Source organism: Podarcis raffonei, chromosome 3 (assembly GCF_027172205.1).
Source record: "Podarcis raffonei isolate rPodRaf1 chromosome 3, rPodRaf1.pri, whole genome shotgun sequence".
Classification (NCBI taxonomy): Eukaryota; Metazoa; Chordata; class Lepidosauria; order Squamata; family Lacertidae; genus Podarcis; species Podarcis raffonei.
Window position 1 is genome coordinate 78,118,510 of NC_070604.1, and position 27,906 is coordinate 78,146,415.

Consider the following 27,906-nt stretch of genomic DNA (forward strand, 5'->3'; position numbering starts at 1 on the left):
CCTTGGATAGTGTTACATCGAGGCATTCTAATGGATTGCAAAGTATCCCTGCGCTGGTGGAACTCAGCTTCTCAGACGAACCTTACAGTTTCTGGATCAGCCTGATAGCAAGGGCTAACCTACTGCAGAGATTAACAGAACAACGAGCTCCACGAGACAAACTCTAAGCCTCGCAGCTGCCTCTGAGGACTCGTCCTCTTCTGCTGGGCCTGGAAGGAACTCGTCGGTCTTTCTGGGCACTTGCGGGAATACCCAGCTAAGGCTAAACTGCTGCTGTTAACGGGGACAGCCTTTCCCTGAGCGTGTGGAAGAGCCCGGCGCTCCAGCCCCGCCGCCGGTGGAGGGAGGGTGGGCGGAGGGGATGGCTGGGCTGGTGACGTTTTGTTTGCTGCAAGTAAAGGAGAGCGTGCGGGCGAGGAGGCGGCGAGAAGCTGCTGCAGTAGCAGCAGAAGGTACGCGAGGCCGGGCGAGCGAGGCAGGCAGGCTGCCGCCGAGGCGGACTGATAGCGAGCCGGGGAGCCGAGCGCTCAGCTCCAGCCGGCGTCAGGATGTAGGCGCTCGGCTGACGGGCTCTTACTGGCGGAAGGGCTCATCATGAAGAAACACTCGGCCAGGGTCGCCCCTCTCAGCGCCTGCAACAGCCCCGTGCTGACTCTCACCAAAGTGGAAGGTAATTTCGGCGCGCCAGCCTCTGCACCAAAACTAGTGCTCCGAGCGGGCTTCCTCGAGGGCGAGACGAGCCTTGGGAACGCGGCATTCCCGCCGGCAGGAAAGCTCCCGCCGGCGCCGGGCCGCGCCGAGCTCCTTCGGGGAGGGTTGCGCTGGGAAGCGGAACACCTGCTCTGCGGCGGCTGGACGGCGGCGGGCGTGGCGGGGCTGAGGGGACGCGGGGCTGAGCGGCGGGCTGCTTCGCCTGCTGCAGTCTCCGCCGCTGTGCCGGCGAAGGGCGCGGGAGAGGGAGGAGGGGGCGCTGGACTCCCTCAGAAGGGAGCTTTCGCCAATGCGGGCTTTGGGGATGCCCGTCTCCTCCGGCTCTTCTCTCCCTCCCTTCGCCTCTCTCTCGGGAGAAAAGTGAGCGGAGCGGGAGCCCCCTCGCCGCAATAAGTTCTCTCGTCAGGTACGAGGCGTTTCCTCCGGACGGGAAGGACCCGGGGGCGCCTGAGGGAACTTGGTGCATTGGCAGGGGCGCAGCCCACGTCGCCCGGCGTCACCAGTGGGAGATGGAGCATCATAGCGCTCCGCTTCGGGGTTTGGGTGGAGAGAAGATGTGAGGTAATTTTGGCGGGCATCCATTCCGAGGAAGAAACTCCGCGTCCTTCTGTTGCGTTTCGCCGCCAGCCAAAGATGCTGCCCTCAGGCTGCTGCGCCTTCGTTTAAGATCTGTCTCCTCCGATGTCCTGGTCCTTTTGGGGAGAGGGGAGAGCTTTCTGGAAACGCTTCCGGGCGGAGGATGGGGGTCTGGATATAGGCGAAGCCCAAACTCTGCCCGCAATTTTATGAGAAGGCGTCGGGTCGCCTGGGCTCACCGAAGTCTGTGAAGCAGCTGTGATGCCAGGTAAAAAGGACCCGTTCGAGCCAGGCAGATGGATAGTGCCAGTCGCTGGCGGGGGAGCCTTGCCGTATTTCAAGTTGGGCTGCAGCAGCAGCAGCAGTTCCGAGAGATGCTCTTCTGAGCTGAGGCAACCGCACGGCTGAACTTGGAAGTTGGCTTTCAGAGGCTGGCCGGCCTGTGCCTTGGATACAGGGCGCTGGGAGAAGAGGGGCGTCGCGAGAGCAGCCCGTGAAAAGCCCGGGCGGGCGGGGAGGAGGGGATGCTCCCAAGCCTCGGGCGGGAGGAAGAAGCTGAAGGGTGCCTGTGAAGGAGGAGGAGGGGGAAGGGGTGCAGGGGTGAATCAGGGATGGAGAAGGGAAAGAGAAAGATGGACATTATGAAAGGCGAGGAAGAAGATAGAGGTGCCAAGGGGGAAAGTTAACTGTTGCAACTGTGGTGGAAAGTGCTGATTCTGCCGCTAGAAGCATAGGGTGGGGTGAGGTTTGTATTGAATTTTATTTTATTATTACAGTCACACACCAGTTCCGGCTCACTTACAATATCAGGAAAATCATAAAACACAACAGGAATACATTGAATTGCAATTGGGTATAACAGGGGTGAGGTTTGTCCTTTTTACTTTATGGCTAGACAGGAGCCAACTCCTAGGGGCTTCTCCCACCCCACCCCCCAATAAAATATTTGAGGGCATCGGGGCCCCTCCAAAGTTGATGAGCATTGCCATTCAAATGGTGTGTGCACACTGCATCATGTGATCAACTGTGTGCACGCAGCTGGAACCCCTGTGGCTGGAGGAGCACTTCAAGAAATCTTGTTTACTTTGTTTTTGTTTACTCATTGTTGTTACCTGGCTTTTAACTGCTTTAACTGTTTTGTATTTTTCCCCCATGTTCTAAATTGCTTAGAGTCTTCATTTTTCTTTGGTATAAAGCGATGAATAATTGAAACTAGTAATAGTAGGCTTTAAGAATAAGGAAATCGGAAAAAGAGAATGGGTCAGAGAATAATGTTGGGGGAGGCGGGGACATGGCTCAGGAGAGAGTAAGAAAAGGTTTGAGCCTTGCAACCCTGACTCTCCATGTCATGAGTCAGAAGTAAGTTTTATTTATTTCACTGTGACTTACTCCTAGCATGAAAAAGTATGTAGGGCTGTAAATGTAATTTGAGTTGCAAGGGACTTGATGGACCCTTTAGTCTGACTCACTCCATTGTCTTTAAACAACAACAACAAAAAACCTCATGTAATATTTCCCTCCCCAATGTCTTTCCCATCATTTCCTGAAAATCTCTGAAGAGTATTTTGCAGCCTTTCTATACAAGTTATTTATTGATGAAGTGCTTTTGTAGTTAAGAAATGCTTGGTAAAAGAGACAATGACGAAGTGAGAGAATTCAGGAGAGGATAACTTCTTGAAGGAAAAAACTGGAATGTACAGAAACAAGGATAGAGGTAGCTTATATGTAGGTCTTGTACTGCACAGCTAGAAGATGGAATAGAAACCATGATTTTATCTTTGAGTGTTTAAAGGAGGAAAACTAGATTAGCACGTAGAAAGTAAGTCATTGCTGAAAACAAATAAGGAACATTTGTTAACATTTGTCTATTCAGAAGCAAGTCCTATTGAGTTCAACAGGGATTATTCCCAGATGCAATCCTATAAATATACCTGGGAATAATTCCCATTGTATTCAGTGGAGATTATTATTTCTGAGTAGACAAGTACAGGACTGTGTTGTAAGAGAGAGAATTTTTAAGCTTCACTGGGCTGGAAACAAGTGTTCTTTTTTGTCTCATCACAATACTAAGAACTCTTCCATGGCCATAGAGATTAAAGGTAAGAAAAATGGAAAGAGTCGTATTGTCACTTTTTGAATGGTCAGCTTCATAGTTATGTCAGAACGTTGTGGTTTTTCTCTGTGTTCTGTAACTTGAATTGTATTCATGTGGCTTTTGTGTGTGTTGGCACTGGTTAGTGGCTAACTTTCCAATACCAAACATAAGAAGATTTCTGCTAGATCAAACCAAAGGCCTGTGTAGTCCAACATGCCAGCCAAATACCGATGAAAAGGCCAAAAGCAGGACAATAACACTCTTTTGCTTGTGGTCCCCAGCAAGTGGTATTCAGAGATGTACTACCTCTGATACAGAAGTTAATACAGACATCCATGAATTTGTCTAATACTGTTTCAACATCCTCCAGCCACTGAACTGAGCTAGTAAGTACCTGACGTCTTTAGTTGCTGTAAGTCCAAATCCTGCTGCCTTTGTAATCATGGGTAAAACTGTAATCATGAGAAAGCTGCTCACCCCCCAGGTTCCAAAGCTAAAAATAGAAACTCAGTAATGAATAACTTCAGGATCTGTGGAATTTAGGCACATTTAATTACTTCAGGCATTTATATACTGCTTAATATACAGAATTTAAAAGCCTTTTGACAATTTCTTCTATCAAACATGTACGTGCTACTCTTGTTATTTCACACAGCGTACAAAATTTTATCAACAGTATATTTTTCTTCCTGGAAAATATGAGTGAAGAGGTTGCTTGAGGGATGATTTGCTTCAAGAGGGAAGAAGGTTCGTGTAAAGGTAAAGGTAAAAGGATCCCTGACCTTAGGTCCAGTTGCGAACAACTCTGGGGTTGCGGTGCTCATCTCGCTTTATTGGCCGAGGGAGCTGGCATACAGCTTCCATGTCATGTGGCCAGCATGACTAAGCCATTTACCTTCCCGCCGGAGCGGTACCTATTTATCTACTTGCACTTTGACATGCTTTCGAACTGCTAGGTGGGCAGGACCTGGGGCCGAACAATGAGAGCTCACCCCGTCACGGAGATTTGAACTGCTGACCTTCCGATCGGCAAGCCCTAGGCTCTGTGGTTTAGACCACAGCGCCACCCATGTCAAATATGAGTGAAGAGGTTGCCTGAGGGATGATTTGCTTCAAGAGGGAAGAAGGTTCATGTACTCTGTCCTATTTCACCTCAGCAAAAGCATGAAGCTATTATGGTGGTAGTTTTTCTCACTAGAATAGTGCTAGAATGGAAATGCTTAGGATTCTGCAGTAGGAACTTAGCAGGAAGTCATCAGCTGCTTCACTGGTTGCCCCTCCCATGGCCATTGTAAGATTGATCCAGTTCTAGACAGAGGAACTGGATCCCGAGTGGATGTGGCACCTACCAGATGGAGTGCCTGGAGGAATCTTTCATTGATATGCATGCCCTTAATGCCTTGAAGCATTTCCCTCTCTTTGCTTGTACAGTACCTTCTTTGTCCCCAAAGGGAGATGAGAACGTCCTGCTCTTTCCAGTACACAACTGCCATTTCAAATTATTCCTCAATACCCACTGAGCCTGTAAAACCACCACTTCACATACCTGTGCATTGTTCTTCAAGGCAGCAAGTGTAGTCTTTTTTTGTGTGTGTGTACCTCTGTAGCACATTATATACACACACACACACTGAAGCATGTATATTTATGGGAAGGGGGATGAAGCAACTGTCTAAAAGCTTTGTGCTCACTTACATTTTCCTGCTCATTATTTTCAGATTTCTACTTACTCCACAATGAATATTTGCCCCTAGATCACAGTAGGCAGAATTTCTAAAGCTCCTCAGTCTTTAGTGATTTCTTCCAATGGCCATCAATATTTCTGTCTTGGTGGAAACATTTTCAACATTAGTTCGTCCACCACAGAAATTATATTCATTTTTTCCAGGTATATCCTAAAACACGCCCAATGTCTTCTGTGGTGCTTGCACATTGCAGTAGCTGTGGGCAAACTGTCCTTCAGAGAAATTCCCCACCATTATTGATATTCTAATTGAGAAACCCTGGGGTTTCCTATAACACAGGCTGGAAATCATTTTTGTACAGCATAATGTCATGCATGTCTACTTGGATGTAAGCCCCATTGAGTTAAGTGGTGCTTACTCCCAGATAATTGTGCATAGATAGAATTGCAGTCTCAGGTGCAGTCACTAGAAAAAGGTGAGCAATATACAACCTGCAATTCATATTATCTCCCTTACTATCACAACTCAATTTCCGGCTGCTATGTCTGCCAAAAATAATGCTCTTCTTGTAGGATTTCTGTACATTGATTTGAAATACCTTTATTTATTTAGCTTGGGATAGTTTTTCTTAAAATAGTTTACAAAGATTAAAAACAGCATCAGCAAACAACAGAACTGATTTAAAAGAGGTTTCAAGTTCTTGGTGAAGAATTGCTGTCCTTCAGCACCTGCCATCATGCAGTAGCATTAAAATGTGGATCTTTTGGCATATGAAGACATCCAAACTTTAATTAAAAACATTATTTATTATTAAGGAGGTTTGCCCTCCTTGATTTATCAAAAAGCCATTCCTTTTCTATCATTCTTTTTATCAGTGACAAGTCCTGGGGAACGTGGCTTGAAATAAATAATCAATCTTCTTTTTGCTTGGGATATTGCTTCTTTAAGGATTTTCTAAATGTTAAAAAAAAAGTTTAAATGAACTTTGTTTATTTTAATTATTTATTAAATTTATAGACCATCTTTATCTTCCCAGGAGCCCAAGGTGGCATACATGGTTCTCTCCCCCACCCCACACTTCATCCTCTCATCAGCCCTGTGAGGCAGGTTAGGCTAAGATATGGTGACTGCCCCAAGGTCACCCTGTGAGCTTCATGCCTAAGTGGGGATTTGAGCCCTAGTCTCCTAGGTCATTGTCCAACACCCTAATCATTCCTCCACACTGGCTCTCCTAGTACTTCTAAGGTAAAGGTAAAGGGACTCCTGACCATTAGGTCCAGTCGTGACCGACTCTGGGGTTGCGGCGCTCATCTCACTTTATTGGCCGAGGGAGCTGGCGTTTGTCCTCAGACAGCTTCTGGGCCATGTGGCCAGCATGACTAAGCCACTTCTGGCGAACCAGAGCAGTGCACGGAAACGCCGTTTACCTTCCCGCCAGAGCGGTACCTATTTATCTACTTGCACTTTGACGTGCTTTCGAACTGCTAGGTTGGCAAGAGCAGGGACCGGACAACGGGAGCTCACCCCGTCGCGGGGATTCGAACCGCCAACCTTCTGATCGGCAAGTCCTAGGCCCTGTGGTTTAACCCACAGCGCCACCTGCGTCCCTCTAGTACTTCTAGTACTGAACAATTACCCTCCACTTCTCTATGGCTCATCTGGTACCTTGAAGTATTAATGAAGTCTAGCTATAGGAACTTTAGTTGGGACATCTTTGGTTGGTTGGCATCCATCTGTCTTGGGAGATAATGGAGGGGGGAGAAGTCAAATTGTTAGTAGGTTACAGCGCTTGCTGTGACTGTAGAGACTAATATGGGAGAGACATGTTTTGTCGCAGCTGGGGCAATTGAAGGCATCTGGTTGTGCTGCTGCAGAAGCACAATGGCATTTCTTCTCACTGCACTCTTTCCAGTGGTCATTACCTGACATTAGATTAGATATTAGATATTTAGCTCCTGGGAAATTTAACTTTACTACCCATCTGACTATGGGAATCAGGTCAGCATTGACCCAGGAAACCACCTGGTTTGTGAGATTACTCACCACTCTCAAGTGTTGCTGTGTTTAAAATGTCACTGATAGAGAATAACAAGGAGAAAACAAAGTGTAGAAGTTTACTACCTGCTCTTGGTTCTGCCTGTTGTTAGTTGGGGTTATCTGTATGAATAATTAAGTGCCTGTAAATCAGTGCTTCGCACTGTTATGAATATTTGAGGGGGCCCTTGTTTGCTGCATGCTAACGGGCACAGGCAGAGAGGCCAGTTTTAGGGCTTCAGCTTTGAATGACATAGGATGTGGGGGAGGTCCTTGGAGTCTGTTAGCAGAGAGAAGGAGAAGGAGGGACAGAACTCCAGCTGAACTGGGGATGACAGGCTGGAACAAAGAGACACAGAATATGGCTTTTTGCTGTCCTTGGAATCTGATGCTGCCCTTATGGGGAAAGCCAGACCCTCATAGGACGTGAATGCTCTGCACTCCCTGCATCTAGATGCAGGTTGTACGTATGTGTTAATAAAACCATATATCATAAAGACACCATCGTCTCTGCTGTGCCCTATTTTCCCAAAAGGGAACACAGACTCTGGAAAGTGTGCCTGCAACTCATGGAATCTCTCACCGCTCATGGAGATTGGGGCGACATGTAGTAATACTTTAAATATTTCTACCTTTGGGGTGGGGGCAATATGTAGCAGCTCTTCCTCACATGGCACATGGTTTGGTTGTGCTCCTACTATCTCTTTGTGTCTAAAATACAGCTAAACTTTCTATGAGATTCACTTTTTCACATTGGGCTTGATTCTTGTTAAGAACGTGATGACTGTAAAACAGCCTGAGTTTACTAATGCTTGGGGTTCTGTATGTAAGCCCATAATGGTCAGATGCTGCATTGGAAGGGAGAAGAGAACTATTATAAATGAACTCTGTGTCTTTTGACATCATCAAAGTAGTTTCTGTGGGACTAGCAGTGAGTTACGTGTGAATGCATGTAAGAGACCTCAACACCTTTAAAAAAAACTGTTTCAAGAGAGGAGATTTTTAGAGTGGGTAAAATATGGGGAGAGGGGTAATATGGTTCCCCACCACCATCATTTTCCAACTCTAAGCCACTTACCCTTCCACAGGGTTCGAGTAGCATGCCTAGCTTTGCATTTTGCATTACTATACCATTATCAGCAGTGTATTGTAAAATAAATTGCAGTGAGACTTACAATGCTTAGGAAAGCGCCTTTGCCGAAAGTTGTTGCTTATTTATAAATCCAGAATTCCGTTTATACTTCTTTCCCTTAAACAGATACTTTTAAGGTCTTGAAATGGGGTTCTGTGTCAGGATTCCCTGGGGAATTGCATCCTGACTGTTAACAGGATCAGAAGCCAAAGTTAGAAAGGAACCAACCGTCAGCTAGGTGGAGGCCAAAGGCAAGCAGCCAAGACTGGCAAAGGTTAGGTTACAGAGACAGCAGCTAACAAGCAGATGTGCCAGAGCAAGCAGAGTAGTAAAAAGAAGGCAGGTGGCCAAGTTGCAAAGACAGAATATAGGAAAGGGTGCTGAGCAGGCGCTTAGTCTGGCACATTGTTCTCACTAGGAACCAAGATGCTCAAAGATCAAGCTGAGGTTTTATACATTGGTTGCCTGGGTCTCCTGATAAGGTGCTGAGTCAACTGCTAGGGCTTGTAATGCTATCCAGGTGTCACCTTTAAACAACACAGGTCAGCCTGCACTCTTTTCAGCAGACATACTGTCTTGGTGAGAGAGGCAACAAGACACTAGAGCCTCACTGCTGGGTCACCTGGCTTGAGAGACTCTGCATCCTTACACTGTGTGAAATAAGAAAACTAACTGTTGTCCCCTGAGGCTTAACATCAGTGAGTGTTCACACATAAGAGAGAGTGTGTAAACTTTGGTAACACATATAACTTCCACAAGCAGCTGAAACATATTAAATGAAAAAGAAATTAGTTCTGTTTTTCCTTCCTGACACACAGTCTCTTATTATTTTTGTTGTGCATTTGAGCTTCGTGCCAAATATATCCCTTTATCATCATCCAAGTTTCATTATTAGTTCAGTTTTATAGCTGTTTTTCATCCTCATCCTGAAGCTCCCAATTCACTGCGCATCTTTATTTCATCAATCTTTCCACAAAGATTCCCATTTTATTTCCCAATAGCATATTGACAAAGCCTTATTTTATTATTCTGAGATATCTACCCGAGTACTTCTCACCCATTGTATCGTCTACAACTGTAAACTTTTTGTATTTTCCCCCAATCTAAAATGAGGGCAATAGATCCCAGATTTTGTTTATCTCAGCCATGAAAACAAGAAGCTCTACTCTTTGTCTTCAGTGTTCTTTATTCTAAGCTGGAGAGCATTAGTGATATTTAAATCAACTTTGCTTCTTCATAAACACACAGCAGTTATTTAATTAATCCTGGATAATAAGTGCAGATTTATACAATCTCCCATGGGGCTGATCAAGTAACCACTGTTTGATTTATCAAGAGCTAGTACTTCAAACACTGTTTACAAATGAAACTCGGAACAAGAGAACAACTCAATTAAATTTTTGTGTTGTACATGTTACAGACATACATATTGTAACCAATGCCTCTTCCTTTCTTTCTGGGAAACCTGTAAAGAGAATGAGAAGCGGCTGGTTATACAAACCGTTTTCGTCTGCTATTTCTTTGTTCCAAATAGACCTTCCTAAGCTGCCCTTCGAAATTAGTTGCATCAATGCAACTAATGTTTTTCCTTAAATTAGGTAGAGAATCTATTACTGGCCATCAGTATGTACCGTATCTTGCTGAGTTTGTACTAATTAGGGTTGCCATGTGTCCTCTTTTTCCAGGACACACCCTCTTTTTCAGGGGTAAAATTTGAGACAAATTGCATTTATTTGCTTTGAATGGCCATCACAGTGTCTTCTTTTTTTGCTCTTCAAAATATGGCAATCGTAGTACTTCCTATTGTCTCTCCTGTTGAAGATGCCACCTGTAGAGTGTTTGAATTTTTTGCTTTCCATGATAAAGATTCAGTCAAATAGATCCTCTGACTGATATGTGGCACCAATTAAAGAATAGTAATAGTGGTGATTTTAGAAAGTATAATGGCAAATACTGAAAGTTTTTTATTCAATTTTAATGGTCTCCCTAGTAAATGATGCTATATGTCAAATGAAATGTAAAAAGTGTACTAGTATACTGTGTGGAATGTTCTTCAGAAATAGTTGTATTAATGGACATAACTTATCTGAGATTCCATTTGTGGGGGTTTTTAAGGCATTCTCAAAGGCTCACTGTTAGCGAATCTTGTTTCAAATATTTCTAATATGGGACTGCATCTTACATTAATAACAAAAACATGATGTTACTGATAACAAACGTTAATCATACAATTCAGTTAAATAATAAAACAATACAATAAATTCAGTATTGATCCCACCCCTACCACAAACAAACCCAGGCATCCTCCTTTCTATTTCATTCTCTTCTCATTCTCCCGCTTGCAGTTCTATGAAAGCCCAGTCTCAGTTCTATCCATTCAGTTTACCTGTGTCCACCAAATATACAAGAATACTTAAGAGAGTTCCAATCCAGCTCTTAAGGTAAAATAATATATTTTTTAAAGTTTGCACAGATATGTCAGACTACTCTCTGTGTTCATCATCCTGTCTTTGTAGTTAAGATTTTTCTTCTAGTTACTAAATAACAAAATTAATTATGCTGCTATTAAATCTGGCTTACTAACTGGGATTTATTCTTGTATAACTCTGCACAGAAATCTCAGCCTCTAGCTGTGATCCTTTTCAAGCTCCTTACTTCATGCTTATCTAATATTAATCACATAGACTTGACTGAAGCAACTCTCATGATGCTGTTAGCCTCTCTGATTAAAAACAACATAGGATCTGGAATTCTTCAACATTTATTGTGGGACAAGCTGTTCATCAGTTTTGTTAAAATACATCTTCTACTGGTGATTCTTACAATTCAAGGGCAAAGGACCCTCTTTTTGGTGTGTGCACTTAATCCTTCCGCAATGTGTGTGTACAATGAGTCAGATAGTCAGGACTCTGAAAGCTGGCCATTTGTTTAGTCTCTGTTAAACAAAGACAAGGGTACATGAAACAATAATTCAAAACACCCATTCCCACTTTGGTTAGTGTGTTTAGTCCAATGGCAGCACGTTTATTTTTGCAAGTAATGTTCCTGCCCAGTAGTGTACTGCTGGAAAAGGATGCATAACATACCGTATTTTTTGCACCATAACACTCACTTTTTTCCTCCTAGAAAGTAAGGGGAAATGTCTGTGCGTGTTATGGAGCGAATGCCTACGGGTGGCGGGGGGGATCTGCTGCAGTCGTGAGCAGAGGATCCATGGTTCCCCTTCCTTCCCTCCTCCTCTTTAAAGAAGAGCCTGCTTCTTTAAAGGAGCAAAGCGGGAGAGGAGAGGAGCTGCTTACACGAGTGTAAGCGGCTCCTGTCCGGTTGGTTCCTTTAAAGCAAGCAGGCTCTCTGTCCCTCTCTCCTCCCCACTCAGCTCGCTACATAGCAGCAAAGTTTTTCAGCTCGCTAAGCTGGGGAGGAGGGAGAAAAGCAGAGCCTGCTTGCTTAAAAGGAGCAAAGCGGGAGAGGAGAGGAGCCTTCTCCTCTTATACCCCTCTTCTGCATTATTAGCAGCATCCTTCTCCACACACCCCACGTGTGTTCCTTCTCCCCTTAAACCCCTCTCCTGCATTATTAGCAGCATCCTTCTCCAAACACCCCACACATGCTCCTTGTCCCTTGAGTGCTTTTCCTTCCCTCCCCACTTAAAACGTGGTTACAAAGCATAGATCCACATGGATCCTCAGGATTTTTGCATTGGGCTACTCCAAACTCACTGTCAGATCACAGGTGTGTGGCCACAGCATGAACCACAAAAATCATACATCCATTGTTTCGTTTAGAATATTTTTTTTCTTGTTTTCCTCCTCTAAAAACTACGTGCGTGTTATGGTCTGGTGCGTGTTATAGAGCGAAAAATACGGTAGTTTTGCTAGCTTTCCTATGTTATGTCTGGAAATATCTGGATAGATGGATAGACACATGGCTCACATCCTCTTTCTACTACTGTGTCTTCTGATGGTATAGGATGACACAGAACCAGTAGCGCTGATTGCCATCACTACATGCAGCAGGAGTCTGTGGCCCTCCAGAAGTTGCTGCACCACAACTCCCATCACCCCTGACCAAGCTGGCTGCTGCTGCTGGGTTTGGAATCCGACAGCTGGAGGACAGCCGGTCTCCCATGCCTGTCCTATAGGGGCTGCATCAAAATCTATGGCATTGCAAAGAGGGAGAAATATAATATGCAATGTGCCATAGCATCAGGTAATTGGGCAAAGAGGGAGAAATATAATATGCAATGTGCCATAGCATCAGGTAATTGGGCAGATGCTTAATATGAAATTGGGCGGGGGAGAACAAAAAACAAGGGAGGGGGACAGGTTCACATATAATACTAAGTCAAACCATGCCTTGGCACAAGTGCGCAAGTGTGAGGCTTCTCAAAGAGATCACAGCTGCTGTGCTCCTCTCACAGTCCTGCAGTTGCTGCACTGCTGTGATCTTAGCCATGCCATCCACAAGTTGCAAACCCAAGAACAAAGCTTCAGAAGGCACTGATCTGCTTACATGAACACCTCCACAGTGGGATAAAATATATTTATGAAGGCAAGAATTAGGTTTCGGATAGGAGAGAGAACTGTATTGGAGTGCAGTTATGATGACAAATTAGGTGAAGATAGTAAGAATAATTCACAGTAGGAGGTCAGATTTGGATTTGAGTAGGCCATGGTTTCCAGGGAAACATAATTGTAGGCTACTTCCATTCTTATCTCATTGTATAGGGGCTGGTGTTCAGTGAGTTCAAGCAATACTTGCTAAGATGGTTGAATCTTTCATCTTTCTTCCTTGCTTCTATCCCCTCTTCTTGTTTACTTCTCTTGATTCTATTGGCTTACTTAGTCTGGTATCACAGTTGGACATACTTTACTCTTGCAAGAGAGTCAAAAGTGTACTGATAGAAATCCCAGATATCACAGTTTCCATTCCTGTCATTGGCTGTGCTGCTCTGACATAGATGATCTTACACACGAGGGGCTAAACAGTAGGCTGTATAGGGACGATGGATGATCCATTTGATACTGAAGTGTATTTATGCCATGGTATGAAAGCATATCATTAGAAACAGGCAACACTTGTTTATTTTCCTATTACTGAGTAGGTAAGGAAGTTTTAATGACAATCACTGCAAACAGAAAGACATTTTGGGGAGCCCAGGTACTACTTCCCAAAATGGTGCTGTGTGTTTTGTCTGGCATGTGCTTTACTCCTTCCAGTAAGAGATCAGAAGAGCATCCTTGGAATTCAACTCCTAATGTGTGAGATCATTTTCACAGTAAAGTGATACCTGAAGTATTGTGTGTCAGTATTTCTGCAGTGTAAACAACTTTGCTAGTGTATTTAACACATGGCTGAAAAGTGCACATAGAAGAGTTGTATATAACACTTGGACAAGTAAAGTTTACATATATATGATTTGTGATTGGTATAGCAAATTTCAAGAGAAATTGTATTTCCTTCTGCTCTTAAATGGCCATGACTTCCCTGGGTGCTTTCAAAAGATTATTTAAAAAGTGACTCAGCTAGAGCAAAGCCAATAAAGTCTGAGTTACAGGTAAAGCTCAGTAAAACCTGCTGCTAGTAATTCTAGGATTCCTTTTCTTCAAATATGTATATTAATGGTGTGATATGCATCTCATAGAGGTGCCTTCCTCTTTTGTTATGTTTTTTGGTTGTACTCCAATGATAAAATCAATCAAACACATAGTAAATATTGCATTTGGACTGGCTATAAGTCTTTTAATACCTACTTGCATTTATTGTGATTGCTGGCTGGTTTGGCAGTAATATCCTTACTCATTGTATTCTAGCCTTCATTCTTATTTTTTTCAGGCTCTTTCTTTCTCTGTTAGAACTAAATAGTTGTATGTTTGGCCATTCCCACCAACCCATAAAAAACTGCAGTGCCTAGAATTCTCTGAAGGAGAAAAAGTGCTTCAGGTGTGCTTTAGAAGTATAGCATGTATATAGCTGCACATTCTCTACTTGGGTAGAGAACCATGCATGAAATATCTCAGGATTTGCTGCTTGTAAAATAAAACTGTGCAGAATATTCTTTGCTGATTCCAACATCCTTATCTCGTCTTCTCCCTTTTTCCGCAGGGGATGAGCGTTCCCATGATCCCCCAGCCCCAGCAGAAGCCCAGGCACAAGCTGGGATGGAAGCTGGTGGAAGAGGGAGCCGATGTTGCTGGACATGCTCTGTGACCCAGCTTAAGAAAATTTTCTGGGGTGTATTGGTGGTGCTTGGCGTCTGCTCCTCCTGGTCAGGTTCAACCCAGCTAGCAAAACTGACCTTTAAGAAATTTGATGCGCCCTTCACTTTGACATGGTTTGCAACAAACTGGAACTTTTTATTCTTTCCTTTGTATTACATTGGACATGTTTGTAAGTCAGCTGAAAAACAGTCTCCACAACAAAAATACAGGTAAGGCAGATTCATGGCTTTACTTGTGCTGTCTTATGTTATCTTCGTTGGTATTGTATTAAATTCTCCTTCATATTGTTACAAGATATGATTAGGAATTGTTTGATAAACAAGAGGAAGGAATGGAGGGCTATGGGTCAAAGGAGAGAGAAATAAAAAGGGAAATAGCAAAGGTTTGGCAGTGGGGAAACAGTCAATGTAAATGAAATGTCTTTAAGTGTGACAGTATTACTGCTGCTTCAAAACATCATGCTACAAACACAGATAGCACCAATGTATCCTTCACTTGATATTTCTAGTGGTCTTCAAGAAGTTCAGCCTGCATTCAGACAGAATTTTATTCCATTTCCCCCCCGCCGACAGTTCCTTACCTGATTTGATTTGTGTTTTATGTGATATTTCACACAATGTAAAAACTTCATCTGAAAAAGTTGTGGAATCTACTGGGAGTTTAGTGCACATTTCAGTTTTAATTGCTTCCAGGAAAATATCATTTGCAACCCTGTTATTCCCCACCCCCACCCCTTAAAAAAAATGCTTTTTGACATTTGATGCAGTTTGCCAGGATACCATTCTTTCCAGACATTTTCATGGGGGAACAGAAGTGCACATGTACATAAAGGGGGAGGAGTGGTGCCATGTCCAATGATGTCTGCTGTTATGCCACACCACATCCCCTGGTACGTATGAGAATTAGTGTGACATGGTAGTATATCTATCAAAAAGCCACAGTTCCATAATGCAACCAGAAATAAAGGGTAAAGGGAATGTTAGAAACCAGAACAGAAGTGCATTACAACCAGGAAAACTACAGCAATAATTTACATATCTGAATGTGGTGTGGTAGTAATTATTTTCTTACACAGCTGAGAGGTTTCCCATTTTATAAAGCATAGAACCTGCTGAGACTTTTTTCATATTTTAACCTTTTCCTATTTGATCTATACATTTTTCTAAGATTTGAGTTTCTACAATATATTTTGTGGTCCAGATTTCTCTCTCTTTATTTGATCACAGAGATGTTACTTGTGGACCTGCCGGCAAAGTCCATCAGATGGATTGATACAAGATACAGGACCTTCTCAGTAGTGGCCCCATAACCATGAAACACTCTCCTGTGGGAAGTGCACCAAGCTCCCCCATTGATTGCTTTAAAATGGACTCTAAAACACTGAAACATTTCCATCAAAATTGATAAATGACTATTATAAATAGATAAAAGAGTATTTACTCTACTCATTGAGGACAGGTTGTTACAATGTATAAAAGCCATAGCAGAAATCGGTAAATGAACAGGTGATGTGTAGGGAGAAGGGATGAATGTATTTTGAAATGATAGTTGGAAAAGTTATTTTATTGGGTACAGCAAAGGAGGGAGGAAAATAGAGGGGACATCGGGGGGGAGTCAGCTTTTTAAATTTGTATTGAATTTGTATTGACTTGGTGACAGTTAAAAAATTGGAAAATCAATAAAAATAATTGGTAAAAAAAAAGGACTCTAAAGACCTGGCTGGTTACATCCACTTTTAATTAATTTGAGGTTAGCCTCAGCTTTATGTTGTAATTTCAACCACAGCTGCTGTTTTACTGCTTTACTTCTGGCCTTCAGATTGAATTGTTTTGAGACTGCAAATTTATCCTTTTTTATTGGTTTTATTATTCTTATTGTGTGACGTCTTCTTGGAGAGGTTGTGTAGCCCTGAACTGCAGTATATAAATAAGATGCTCTGCAAAGATTAGAAAGATTTCAGTAGGTGAGAGATCCCTGTTTCCAGGATCTCCCCGAACACATGCATAACAGTGCTACGAAGCAGCCAGAAGATCTAACCTAATTTAGGACTAACCTAAATTCTATATATACTTTCTTACTGATTGTTAGTCAGATACATTACATCCATTATGTCCATATTACTAATACGTTGTCTAACAAAAATCAAATGCTACTTGGCTGCTGATTTTTCTCACCAGGACATTCTTTGTTTTTGCATTTTATCCAGAGAGTAGTACATTTTCTTCTATTGCCTCATCTAAAAATATTGCACTGCTTAGAGAAAAGTAAAACAAAAGTACATTGTAGTAGGACTGAGCAAGATGTATACCAAGCTCTTCTTAGAACATTGACTCAGAAGTCTCACATTTCCTCAAGCTTAGTTTGTGGTTGTGAAGAAAACCAAGATTATGTTTACAGTCAGGTTCTTAGAAATCCAAAGGCCAATAAATTGACCACATGATTGTCTATGAAAGGTAGACAACGTGTGGAGAAACAGCTGGTAGAGTTTTGAAGATGGTATTCCAGTCTTGATTGTGGAACAATGCTAGAGAACAAAATGCCGGTGTCTAAAATCTGTTGAATAGCTCAGCTGGTTAGAGCGTCCTGCTGATAACGCCAAGGTTGCAGGTTGGATCCCTGACAGCTGCATATTCCTGCATTGCAAGGGGGTGGACTAGATGATCCTCAGTGTCCCTTCTAACTATGATTCTCTTCTATTCTAAAATGTCTCTATTCTGTTTACTTTCTAGCATTTATATCCAACTTTTCATCTATCATGGAACTCATTGCAATATAAATTTGGTTCCCAGGCACTGACTAGACCCAAACATCTTTAGTTGCAGCAAGATTGGCAGCCTCATGTTCCTTCAGAATGCACCCTGGGAGTCAACAGACCTGGCACAATGGTCTAGCTTCCCCATTGCATAGCAACCTACCTAGCACATTTCAAGCATTATCCATGTTCGTAAGACAGAACTCACTCCATATAAATCTTATCTACCAAGAGTAGACTGGAAATTTCTCTTGGTCTCACCTTTTACTTCCACCTTCCTAATTACTGAAGCATGCCAATGGCCTGACTCCCCAAGGTGCTTATTTTTTGTGTGTTGGACATGTCATATCCAAAGTGTCAAGCTTTGCCCCTAAAAGTGTGTCCCTGCCCACATGCTAAAGCTTGGTTGACAAATCTATCTGCTCCATCAAAGTCCTTCCTCTGATTCCACTGGGTTAAATAAAATGGGCATTATTTCCTATAAAATTTTATCATCTATTGAATATCATGGGTAATTTTTACTCCTACGTGCATGAGATTCCTCGTTATGTTTGTCTCCAGTAGGCCATTTAGAGAGTAGATTGTTTTGATTCTTGTTTTTATATATGTATCTGAAATATTGCAGGCTAGTCTTCTTGCCTTCAAGCCAGGCAAGCACCTCCAAACTATTTAAAAATATTACTAAGAGTGTTTCTCAGTAAGTTGCGTACATGTTATTTATTTAGCCCAGCCCCATCTGGTGCCCTTCAGACATTTTGTTGGACTACAGCCATGCTGACATGGACAGGTGAGCAGTTATAGGCCAAAACATCTGGAAAGGACTAGGTTGGATAGATTGGTTTAGCCTTTAGAGCTGAAAACTTATTTATTTTTGCAGCCATGGGGCACTACACTAATCTGGGAAATCCCTGATTTAAATCTCACTTCAGCCGTAAAGCTTTACAACATTATCTCCAGAATGCCTAAGTATGCCAAATTCATAAACAGATTTACAGGCAAAATCAAATCATAACACAACTGTGACAGTGATCCTCAGTTCTTGCCAAAAACCTCCTACAGGAAACAGGCTGAGAATTAACTACACAGAATTACATTATTCACCATTTCTTCCTGCTTTTCAAGAAATCTCAAAGTCATCTACTAGTTCTAGTCAGCTGACTATGATTAGATTATGGGATCTGTTGAGGTCATAGCTGGGAAGGGATAGCTTTGGAGCAGTTTTATTGATTTATATGTCCAAGTACGTGAGTCAGTACATTACTATGCCAGAACCTGGTTTTCAACTGACAGTATACTATACTGGATTGATATTTCTGATTCTGCCTGGTTGAAATAGATGATAGCATAACTAAATTAATTAATAAGGCAAAAAATACATTAATTTCTGATACATTTTTAACAGCTTAAGCAAGGGTTGTCCCAAAGTTTTCTGTTACATAATGGTCATTTGGTTTGTTTGTTTTTGGTCATCTGTTTTGTACACCATATGAGAACAGCCATGTTCTCTGTTTTGAGAACAGCCATGGTGTCTTAGGGCTGTTTAAAATGTTATTGAAGAGTTACTTGATGCTTAGAATAAATGGCCTATGAGGTTTACCAAGATGATTCACTCATATAATATTTTATAGTGTTGTTGGTTTTATAGAGGCCTTGGCTTTATGGATATGTTCAAGGTTATCAATTACTTTATTGATTACTTGAATTTTGACTTGCATGAGTATTGAATTTTTACAAGTGATAGAGTGACCATATAATTGTCTAAACTTAGAAATGTCAGAGGTTCTCTGTCCTGCTCCTCACCTTAGTTCTCACTGAACTTCTCTTTGTAATGGTTTTAAGTGTTAGGCATCAACACAAGAGTATCAGTCACTTTGGAGCTGATTATTCAATTATTAAGTTGTCAAATGCTTAGACTTTTATCAGCAATTGCACAATTATGGCTTCCAGACATCCTATTGTAAAGTTCTGTTTCCAGTTCTTGCAGGTTTTACCTTCCATTTTGTTGTTTATATTCTAGTATTAGGATGTTAAAGCTTTGCCGTTTTTATTTCTCTAGTTTTGGTCTTCAGTGGTATTCCAGTTCAGCCTTCTCTAACCAGGTCCAGCCCCCTGCAATGTAGGAATCTCAACTAAATCATACATAAAAGAGGGCCATCCAACTTCTGCTTAAAAACCTCCAAGGAAGGAGAGTCCACTACCTCTTGTGGGAGTCTGTTCCATTGTGAAACCGTTCTTATTGTCAGAAAGTTTTTCCTGATTTTTAGTTGGAACCAGTGGTTTTCCCCCCAAGGGGTACTCAAGGGTATGCAGTGCCAGCACCTCTTTTTGTTGTTGTTGTTAAAACATGTGGCACTTACTGTAACAACTTCATGGTGAGTACGGGTACCTATTTTTCTAGGAAAAAAGCACTGGTTGGAACCTCCTTTTTTGTAACTCGAATCTAGCCTGGTCATTGTGTGTGCACACATGTATACATGAGGGAGAAAGACTGCCTAAAATAAAACCTAAAAATAATTGGATTTTTATAAGGAACTTTATTGGAAGCTTTAAACCTGCAGCAAGTTCAAAAGTCAAGTCCTGTTATTGGGGTTTCATGTCTCTCTGCCTAAATTGTAGCTGGAGCAAAATAAAGCTCTAATCTATAGATAGGTGACTGACTGGTATGTTTTCATGCAAGCTTATTATCATAGTATAATCAGGGCATTTTGAAGTTTTCATTTAATTCACTTAATTCTGATTTAAAGGCACTGTTAGGCTATTTTGGTAACATGTTATTAGTTTAGTAAATAAAGTTGATGGCTCTGTTTCTCAGCCTAAACATCTTAAGGAAGACAGACAGTTCCAGTGGCTGCTGCAAGTCATAAAAGCCCATGTGACAGATGGATAGGTCTAAATTCTGCTTGTGATCAGCGAAATAATTTCTATTCCTCCTTCCTCTGAAGATGGAAGGATTTAATTTCAACCACAACTGCACAGCATATTTAAATCGATGTAGTTCTACAGCATCAATGAAAGTAAAATGTGTTTTCCCATTCAAGTTGCAAACGTCTCATGTTAATGTACAAAACATCTCAGATAGTTGAAATACAACAGAAATACAAACTGCTTATGAAATTGTTTACTGTTTTGATAACCAGCAGTCCCCCAAGTGTTGTTGGACTGCCTGACCACTTTTGTGGGGGCTGACAGGAGCAGTAATCCAACAATACCAAAGGATCATAGGTTAGCCACCCTCCGCCACTCTAAGGCATACAGCAGGTGATCCTGACAGAAATTGCACAAAAATATAGCCAAAGCTTTGTCCAGTAAGTGTGGTCTGGTGGTCAGCGGAGACAGCAGGAAGAGTCTGGAGAACAGCCAAAATCTCTTAAAAATGGAATTTGTGAGAGTGATGATGATGATGATGATAGACTCTACATTTAAAGAAAGCAATTCCTGAACAATATTTGGGTAGCTGAAGATGCAAAAAAGGCCTATACATATACAGACTATAGGATCCATCCACATGGAAATTTCACATAGCTTACAAACAGTTTGTATGTGTTTAAGCTTTTCCTCACACCTTTACCCAAGTGTGGGTACAAAGCAGAAGCCAGGGCAGAGTACACAGAGTACACTCCCATCACCTTCATAGTTATGTTTAACATACTGTGTGAAAAGGGCCTCAGCAATTATTAGAAAAGCACAACAGGTATATCAGTAATATAGATAAGCAGAGTTGCAGAAAAGATTCAGGTCCCATTGTATAGTCTGAAGACTCATGTGACCACCATGTCAGTGGTGCTGAGCAGGTTTGAGTCTAGTCTGTGCTTGAATGGGAGACCACCTGGGAAGCCCATGTTATGCCTTGGTTTCCATGGTGGAAGAAAGGCGAAATAGAAATGTAAGAAAATAAATAAATTTTATTAGCATGATTGTGGGGGGAAGTGGTGGTTTTAAACAATGACAGAGGTTTTACTAGATACTAGAGGTCACTGAGTGGTTGAAATGGCAGCTTAAAACAAACTTTGAATATAGTGTAAAGAGAGCAGGAAAAATATTTTTGTGTTACCTTCTGTGTTGTACTCATCTCTGCTATATCTCCTTTTAAAAGAAAGAAAAATCCTCAGTGTTGATCCATCCCTGCTTTATTCAAACATCTTCTGCTGTTTAAAACCATCATTTTCCTCTCAGTGCTTCTCCGCTCCTGATTTACTCAACTTTCTGCCATTGTTTTAAATCACTGCTTTCCACCCTCTCATCCTTTCCTTGGGGCTGATGGAAACAAAATGTCTAAGTTGTGCTCAGGCGATAAAGCAAAAATAGTGGGTGAGGTAATTAGACAGCACCCAGCAAAACATCTTACACACACACACACACACACACACACACACACACACACACACAAATCCATCCACACAATGTGCTTCAGTGTTTCCATATTTGGATAACATACCATTTTGTGTTTGTTTCCCCCCTCCTTTATCACATTATCCATGAATTAGAAAAATCCAAATTGAATTGGGGACAGGGCAAGAGTGCAGGCTGTCACTTGAATGAGGCCAATGTTGTGTGGACAGTACTAAAATATACAGACATGGGATGCATCAAATCTGCTTTAAACTGTTGTGTGTGGTGCCTCTCAGTTCCACATTTTTCAAACCTTCAAATAAGCATGGGGCTATACCCATAGCAAGGCTCTCTTCCCTGTAGCACTGTTACCATTCCCTCATCAATTACTTAGGTGCAGGACAGGATGTCGGCGTGCTAAAGGGAAGAGCTAGATTTTTTTAATCTTCTGGGAAGATCTTTAATGAACTCCCCTAAAGGAATGGAACTCTTTAGAAAGATATACGGTAGTTGGTTAGGCATTTACTTGAATGCTCTGCTGTTTTAATGTCTGGAATTGTTACTGCATCTTAGTACTCTGGTGTTGGCACCTTGCCTACACTGCAGCAAATTCCTCATACTTCTCTGCAAGGAAGATTTCTCTTTTCTCTTTTTCATTTGGATCACTTTAGCAACTTTTATGTTGATCCCTTGAGGAACACAATGGCACTGCTGAAGACAGGGCATTTATTTTGCTCTTGGGATAAGAACCATGCATACCACCTTGAGCAACTTGGAGGAAAGGTGGGGGGAAACTAATATTTAAGAAATTCTGACTCCCACAAAGTGCTACTGGCAGGCTGCACTCCATCACTCCCCCCACCCACCACACAAATGCTTTGCATTTGGATAAATACAGTGAAAAGACCTCATTACTGAGTATTGAGTGATGGTGCATTTGACTCCCTTATGCAATTCTGTAAGCATTTGCATTTACATTATAGTGTTTGATCCACCTTCCTGTTCATTCCCCCCCAGCTAAATGAGAGTATTACTGCACCAAATATGCTTTGTTATCAGAAATAAGTGGGCCTCATCCCTTTGATGACCTTGCTATACTGTCAAGAACTTCATCACAAACAGAATCTGACATGTGCTCTGTAATATTGGAACCTTGAGACCTTTTGTTCACGCAATAATTTAAGCAGTGTTTTTCTTTCTGTTCTGCTGTGTTATAAAATTAATTTTCCTGCCATTCTTTTGAACCTACTTTGCAATGAAGTGATATTGTGTAATTTGCATTTCAAGAAGGCTCGTTGGTTCCTTAGCACACAGATCAAATTTGACTACATTCACATAAAGATGTCTAATACAATTTACTGCATGCAAAGTGGGAAAGGGAAGTTAAGATCCGTGTTTCATTTTTGTTACATCTTGGAATTTCCTTGGAAACTTTAACTCCCTTAAAAAAAAAACAAAAAAACCCTTGCTTAATATTCATAGTGAACCAAAAGGGTTTTTAATGTAAGTTAGCTTAGGAGCCATCAGTCCAAGTGTGTCACTGAACCTTCTCTGCATTCTTACAGCCCCATCTGTAAGGTCTCTGAGATACTTTTGTCATAATAAACTACAGAATTATTGTTTGTGTTCATTGTTTGTTAATGATACCTTGTGGGTTGGTTGAACTATTTCAGATATTGTTTTGGGAGAAATGGACAGCATATGCTTATAAACTACTTTCAAGACCTAACTTTTGTTGCCCTTAGAAAAGCTTTTACTGCCCTTCATTTCCAAACAATGCCCTCACCCTTTTTGGAGGGAAAGTAGAAAGGGATTCCCTATGCACAGTAGACATGTATCTGTAGGTTCTTCAAAGTAGGTTCTTCAAATATTCTTAAATTATTCTGAGCAACTGAGTCAGTCAAGACTCTGACAGCCACATTCTGCACTAGTTAAAGCTTCTAAATTGTTTTCAAGGGCATTACAATAGTCTGGCCCAATACTGCCTTCAGGCAGTGCTCTAGCATCTGCCCAGTCTCACCTGATTCAAGTGACAGGGAGAAATAAGAGTTGGGTGTCATTCACATATTGATGGCACTTCAATTCCTGAATGACCACTCACTGCACAGCTTCATATGGAGGTTAAAAGGCATGGGAAATAAGTTGGAACTTTGCAGGATGCCACAACACAACTCCCTTGGGGCCAAGCAAAAGTCCCCTACACCGGTCACTGGAACTTGCTCCTCAGCTAGGAGTGGAACCATTATATTACTGTGCCTTCCTCTCCCAAGCCACCAGGTCAGCCCAGGAGAATATGTCACTCCCAGAATAGGGCAGAAAGAACTAAATAAACGCCACACATGTATTAATTTTCCCAAATATGTCTTAATTAATTTTTGATTGTTCTATAATGGAACTGGCAATAGAGGGAATTTGGAAGGATACAGTATCTTCTTTAATTCCAACTCTTCTCTCATCTCGTAACCTGAAAGTTTTGTTTTTCAGTCCCAGCTGAGGCTCTGCAGAAACTTACAAATAAAAATTAAGGTTTCTCAGGTTTGAAAAGCAAAAGAAGTTTAACCAAGTATTTGGTTTGATTCTACAGCTGCTACAGAATATGAAACCTAGAGGGTCTGATCATTTTCTGTTCTTGTTTTAGGGAGTGCTGTCAATTTTTTGGAGATAACGGCTTGACACTGAAGGCATTTTTTACCAAGGCAGCACCCTTTGGTGTTCTTTGGACACTCACAAACTACCTGTACTTACATGCAATAAAAAAAATAAACACCACGGACGTCTCCGTGTTGTTCTGCTGCAACAAAGCTTTTGTGTTTTTGCTTTCGTGGATCGTTCTCAGGGACAGATTCATGGGAGTGAGGGTAAGTGATTATTGACCTGTTTTTCCACCACTCGACTTTTCAGGAGTTTCCCTACTGGGAAAACATCACTATAACAGATTGCATTTTACTCTTTAAAGTGGTTCTTCCTCTGTTATTTCCTAAGATTTTGAATGTTCATTCCAAAACAAAGTTACTGGTGAACATAATCATTTTAACCTCCTACTTTAATTTATCACTACCTGATACATGACTATATGATGTTAAATCTATTGCTTTTCTATTCTAGTTGAAAAATATATACTAAAAATAAAGTGAAACCTCCTACAGCCAAAATTTAGACTTTGTGCTTTTCCGGCCTTACTGATGATTTGCATATTTTAAGAGGATTTCATGCTTAGTAAGTTCTGTTGTAAAGCAGATTTATCTCCTACTAAGTATAAATCTCAACCCTTCCTGGACTACTGGCCTTCACTAAAGTGCTTTTCAGATGGTCTTTGAGTATACAAATGTACATGCTCACAGGGGTGCAGGTTAGTGCCTCCAATTCCCATCAAGCCCAACCAACATGACCAGTAGTCAGGGATGAAGGGCAGTGTGGTCGAGCAATATGTATGGGGCAAAGGTTTGCCATTTCTGTTTTAAATAAATAAATAAATGTACACTCATAACATTCACCCCCCCCCAAAAAAAAAGAGTAAGCTGAAATGTGATTATAAATTCACCCTCTTTCATGGCCATCAATTGATTTTAAAACCTAATGCAAGCATGTTTAAAGCCAGATATTCTCTCTTTCCACATGCAGAGCAACATAGGAAAGAAGCTCAACTGTGTATAGCATTATGAAATCAGTTCAAGAGTTTGAGGCTAAAACTTTCTTTTTCTAATTTGTAGAGCTCAAAAGTATTGCAAGAGGTCTATAACATAAGTAGCAAAAAGAATCATGCAAAATTTATAATACATGGTGCATAATGTGTTTGATAGATTCTGCTTTTGAATAAAATTCTTTATAAATTGTACTGATAAAGAAACAGCATAAAGCTCATACATATGAATACAGTATATATTTTTGCAATTAAAGAAATTAAATTTTGGCAAATAAAATAAACTTTCATTGAAACATAGAAACATGACTTGTTAGCCTGTTGTCCTATGCTATCTTTGTATGTAGCAGAGCGTTACAACACTGCTATGGTCAAGTTAACTATTCCTTTTGCACCTATTGGTGGATGTTATTTTCTTCTGTAATGTTGCCTCTATGCCAGTTACACTATTTCCCATGAAAAACATTCATCATTTTATTAAAAATGTAAATATGCATGCCTTGTTATTTATTTAAAACATATATATTTAGACTTTCTGCCTCAGAAGAGAAGCTCAAGACAGTTTACATCACAATCATAAATTATTTCAAAATATGCACGCTACAACAATCAACACACAGGAGACAGCAGGTTTTTTTAAAAAAAAACTATAGCAAATCAATAGCAGCAAAAGGGGGGCAAAAAGGTACAGCTTTTATTGTACTATATAGTACTAATATAGCAGGCTAAATAGGGGTAAATGGGTGTTAAATATGCATGAGTGAAACCTCTAGACTCTATAAACCACATCCATGGGCAAAATCTGAATCAAGGTACGTTGCACACATTTTGAACTTCTGCATTTTTTGCATGATGAGTCCAGTCATTATTTCAATACATTCTGTACCTTTCCCATTATTTTGGGCCACCTTCCACCCAAATTAGACAAAATGAGTGAACATTTTAATCCAAACTTTGAAAACCAGAAGGCTGTCAAAATGGGTTTTAGTGCCTTTAAATACATCTTGACAAATAATTTCAAGAAACCTCAAAGGCTATCGGGTGAAGTTGTTCCTAAACAGTGGAACCAAATACTCCTTGTGAGCATATGGTCTTGGTGACTCTGATGAATCTAGAATTTTAGTTTTCCCACTTATTTTCTATTAATGATGTGACAGAACCTGAGTTGCCAGAAAATTAGTAGTAATACAGGGGGCTGGGGAGTGGAGGAATGCTCTATGTTCAGTTGAGAGTTCAGTCATACATAATCACCCACCCACTTAGGTCAAGCTGCCTCCAAAGGACCTGAATGAAAGCAAAGAAGGCACATTCTTCTTTTTTGGGTGGGAGGATATTTTAGTTGTGATCCACACTTCTTGGAATATGTCTCACAGACATCAATGGGGATCATAGTGCCAAAGGTGATTGATTGAAAGCTGTAATGTTATTGGTAAAGCTGAATTAACATTACTTCCTTCTCCTGGAACATTGCCAGCTTTCCCTTGAGTAAATGATAAATGGTAAATTAAAGGTAAAGGGACCCCTGACTGTTAAGTCCAGTCGCGGAAGGCTCTGGGGTTGCGGCGCTCATCTCACTCTATAGGCTGAGGGAGCTGGCATTTATCCGCGGACAGCTTCCGGGTCATGTGGCCAGCATGACTAAGCCGCTTCTGGCGAACCAGAGCAGCACACAGAAACACCGTTCACCTTCCCGCCGGAGCGGTACCTATTTATCTGCTTGCACTTTGATGTGCTTTCGAACTGCTAGGTTGGTAGGAGCAGGGACCAAGTAACGGGAGCTTAACAGTAGTGTTACCCCACTGTGATATTATCATATCAAAAGGCATTTTTTCCCTCACCATACCCACTTTTACACTTTGGCCGCACCAACCTTTACATTTCAACCACAACCACTTTGAGATGTAGTGCCTAGAGTATTGAGCATGGCTGAAAAAGGTTAGTCACTTGTTTTTGAAAAAAAAGATATTTCTAAGATCAAGTTACTAAATGTGCAGAAATAAAGACATGAATTAAGTTTAAATTAGGCATGTAGTCATAGAAAAAAAGTTATGAGAGCAATGGGAAGATAGGAATCAAGTAAGTATTAGAAATTCTAGAATGTTATAGATACTGAAAATATTGAAGAATAGTAAGTATATTGAGAATTCTAAAAATATTAAGGACTGGGTCATAAAGTAGAATGGAAAAGTCAAAAGGTTGTATCCTATCTTCTATTATTCCAATAATTTATGACTAGAGACCATTTTTCAATACATTTATCATTCTGTGTGTTTTGTTTGGCTGTTTTAAATCCTATTTCAGATCCCCTTGCTGCAAATGTTTATGTTCCCCTATAGCACACACAAAAGTTTAAAGATGACTAACCAAACAGTTGAGATTTTGATACTTGCATTAGTACTAATGATTGCAATACCCTGTAATTTCTTTGTCATGGAGCATGGTACTTCCAACTGCAGACTGTGAATCAACATGCTCTAGTGACCGTAAAGTTACCCAAGGAATATTGTACAGGGAGATTGTACTTTGAAGAACAATACTCTTGCTTGCTATGTTGGGATTTCATAGAGCCCCACTGTGACTGTTTTTTCACTTCTTTTGCTTTTTTAATACAAGCAATTACTGTTTAAAAGTTCTTAATACTGGTCACAGTCTTACAAAAGATACAAATTAGAAGTCTTCTTTGTTAAGGTAGTCCTTTTTCCTGGGCTTGAGAGAACATTAACATGTTTCT

At 41.2% G+C, this 27,906-nt stretch overlaps 1 protein-coding gene across 5 annotated transcripts in view; it reads left to right on the forward strand.

Annotated features, from left to right (window-relative positions):
- The window catches only part of SLC35F3 (solute carrier family 35 member F3), a 91,231-nt gene that overhangs the window by 56,475 nt on the left and 6,850 nt on the right, over window positions 1–27,906 (forward strand). For 3 of the 5 annotated variants that reach the window (XM_053382538.1, XM_053382540.1, XM_053382539.1), the window contains 2 exons: window positions 14,339–14,663; window positions 24,174–24,393. In XM_053382538.1, the coding sequence (XP_053238513.1) occupies window positions 14,339–14,663; window positions 24,174–24,393 (545 nt within the window). Of the gene's footprint in view, window positions 1–412; window positions 671–1,150; window positions 1,556–14,338; window positions 14,664–24,173; window positions 24,394–27,906 lie in introns of those variants that run through there. The other 2 variants (XM_053382542.1, XM_053382543.1) reach the window with 2 other exon arrangements.